The 2876-nt window shown below is 54.1% G+C and overlaps 1 protein-coding gene across 3 annotated transcripts in view; it reads right to left on the reverse strand.

Annotated features, from left to right (window-relative positions):
• Window positions 1–339: 339 nt before the first annotated feature.
• Window positions 340–2876, reverse strand: part of LOC105551592 (leukocyte-associated immunoglobulin-like receptor 1) — a 14970-nt gene continuing 12433 nt past the window's right edge. For all 3 annotated transcript variants that reach the window (XM_011996897.1, XM_011996899.1, XM_011996896.1), the window contains one exon: window positions 340–810. In XM_011996897.1, the coding sequence (XP_011852287.1) occupies window positions 664–810 (147 nt within the window). In that variant the 3' untranslated portion in view covers window positions 340–663. The remainder of the gene's footprint in view (window positions 811–2876) is intronic.

The raw sequence follows: 2876 nt of genomic DNA on the forward strand, positions 1-2876 counted from the left end.
GAGAGACCTATGCACCCAGGGCCAGGCCTGAGGTTGCCAGATGTGAGGTACTCAAAATTATTTATTGATGCACAGAGTAAAGCATGATCCAGAGAACTGGGCTTGGCTCTCAGCTGTGTGTGTATAGTGCAGTCTCAAGGATAACTCTTGACTTCTAGGAAGGTCTTTAAGGGTCAACAAGGCAGATAATTACAGCAAAGTCTCTGGGGTCATTGGAGGTTCACAGCAGACACCTAGGACAAGCTTGGAGGCGGCATCACTGCTCAGGAAATCAGCTGATTGGCTGTAGCAGGGTCTCTGGAAATAGCGTGACGGCTGTAGCTGGGCCTCTAGAACAGGCAGGTGACTTCAGCTGGGTCTCTGGAAACAGTCAGGTAAATAAAGCTGGGTCTCTAGAAACAGCCAGGGAACTGTAGCTGGGTCTCTGGAATCAACTGAGAAACTGTCCAAGGAGATGCTCAATTGTAGAAGGGACTACCTGGCTAACGAACCTTCTGGATGCTGGTTAGAAATCTCCAGTCTCCAGCTCATGTCTCCAGGTCAGCTGCCTGGCTGGCTTTCTGGATGAAGATGAGTCCAAGGGGAAGCCTTCCAAATGGCCACTTCAGGCTTTTCCTAGAGTGACTTTATATCCTCAGGTGCAGAGGTCAAGTGGGCCTGGGGTCAGTGTCTGGCAATGGCTGCATACGTGCTGGACTCAGCCATGGGCTCTGTGGACTGTGGGGACACAGCCTGGGCTGTCCTCCGTGTGAGGGCCCAGTGGTCCAGCTGCGCATACGTCACCTCCTGGGAACTCCCTGCAGCCGGGGCCTGGGAGAGAGAGACCCAGGGTGAGGGAGTGCCTGGTGGAGGGTGAGGTGAGGGGTTGTGGGGCTGGAGGGCTGTGGGGGCCATCTCCACGGGCCCTGAGGACCCTCTCCTGAAATTGCATCCGTGTGAAGAGCCCTCCCACAGGGTATTAGGGTTGGTCTATGTGACAATGAACAAGGCAGAAGGGAAGACTTCTGACTTCCAAGCTGAGGCAAAGACATCGCGCTTCCGCCCCTCCCCGCCACCCATCCTTGGATCCCTCCCTCTGGGGGAATCCGCGGTGTGGAGAGGCCCCTGTGAGACGAACAGAGGTTTCCTGTCCACAGCCGTGGGAGTGAGCGTCTTGGACGTGGATCCTCCAGCCCACGGGAGCCTTCAGATGCACACAGCCCTGGGCGACCTCTCGACAGCAACCTTAGGACAGGCGGTGAGCCGGAACCGCCCAGCTGAGCCACTCCTGAATTCCTGACCAAAGGAGCTGAGATTTTTTTTAAGCTGCTAAATGTGGGGAACTTGAATAACTAGGAGGAAGGCTCACCGAGGTGTCCGTCTCTCTGTCCTTCTCAGGAAGTCCATTGACTGTGGCCTTGTCTGGGGGAGAAAATACATGGCCAGTTTTCTAGGAAGGATGTCACAAGGCAAATCTGCCTGAGACCCCCCAGCTTCAGTTGACATCCTGCACCCAATCGATAATACGACCTTCTAGAATGTTCCCAAAGATTCTTCCCCCCGCCCCCCACATTGCATCTGGATTGGCAAGAAGCTCCCACTTCCCCATCCCAGGCCTGTCCCTCCTCCTCCCCCTTTACCTGCTGTTCTCTCTAGAACATCAACAGCCAGGTCGGGCCTGAGAGGAAAAATAAAAGTGAACCTCAGGGGCAGCCTGGTGGCAGAGGACTGGGTGGAGGTCCAGGAGTCATTCCCAGGGGCCTCACCTCTGCTGTAGCTTCTGCTCCTCGTCCTTGCTTCTGGGGGGCCCTGAGGACAGTCGGGGTACGAATTAAGGAGACCTTCTTCCTAGCCTCTCCTGACAGCTTCCCCAGGTCACTCCACCCTGACCCTGAGACCTACCCTGCTTTATCTGATTCTGGCGATGGAGGAAAAAGAGGACCAGAAGGAGGAGACAAAAGAGGAAGACCACTGAGACCCCAATGAGAATATAAAGATGCTCAGCACTCAGACCTTGGGAAGCAGGTGCATCTAAGAAAGACAGAAACAGGTTTTCAGCAGTGTGCATTTATTGAGCACCTACTGTATACCACACACGTCACGTGCGTGTCATAAACTTACTAATATATAAAATCTCTCAGGTAAATAATAGTCCTGCAGCACAGGGATCGTTATCCCCTTCTTCCACCACCGGAGTCCTGAGTGCTGGGGCCCTCTGCACAGGGATACAGCTGAGGCCATTGGCAGAGTGGGAATCTGACCAACCCCAAAGCCCAACCTCTTTCTCCTTCCCCAGGAGGCACACGCCAGGCTCACGCTCCATAGTCCCCATCACTCACGCTCATTGTGACTGTTGTCTGATGGCCTCTGCGTGGGTCCTGGGAGGGAGGAATTAGAAGAAGTGGAGTTAGTCCTGAGCTGGACAGAGAAGGCTCTGAGTCCTCCCATGTCCACTGTGGGGATCTCTCTTCACTCCCCACGACCCTGACTGCTCCTTCTAGACCAGCACTGACCAGCAGAGTCTTCTGTAATGATGGAAACTTTCTATATTTACTGTCCAGTATGAGAGTCACACGTAGCTATTGATATTTAAATTTATTCAAAGTTGAATGGTGTGAGAAGCCGGCTGCACTGTCTCCATCTCGAGGGCTCAGTGACCCCATGTGCCTGATGCCATCCCTACTGGACAGTGCAGATACAGCACGTTTCCTGGGCATGAAGCTGTGGTAGACATCGCTGCTCTCTGCCCTCTGTGGATCTAGGCAGAGACCAACCACCAAGAAGAGAAAGGGAGACTTTCCCTCCCTGACCTCCTTCTGGGTTCCCACCAGAGTGCAAGAATCCCCGTGTCTGATTTTATCTGCCCTCGCGGCAACCCCCTGATGGGGATGTAACCC

Source organism: Mandrillus leucophaeus, unplaced genomic scaffold (genome assembly GCF_000951045.1).
Source record: "Mandrillus leucophaeus isolate KB7577 unplaced genomic scaffold, Mleu.le_1.0 Scaffold53, whole genome shotgun sequence".
NCBI lineage: Eukaryota > Metazoa > Chordata > Mammalia > Primates > Cercopithecidae > Mandrillus > Mandrillus leucophaeus.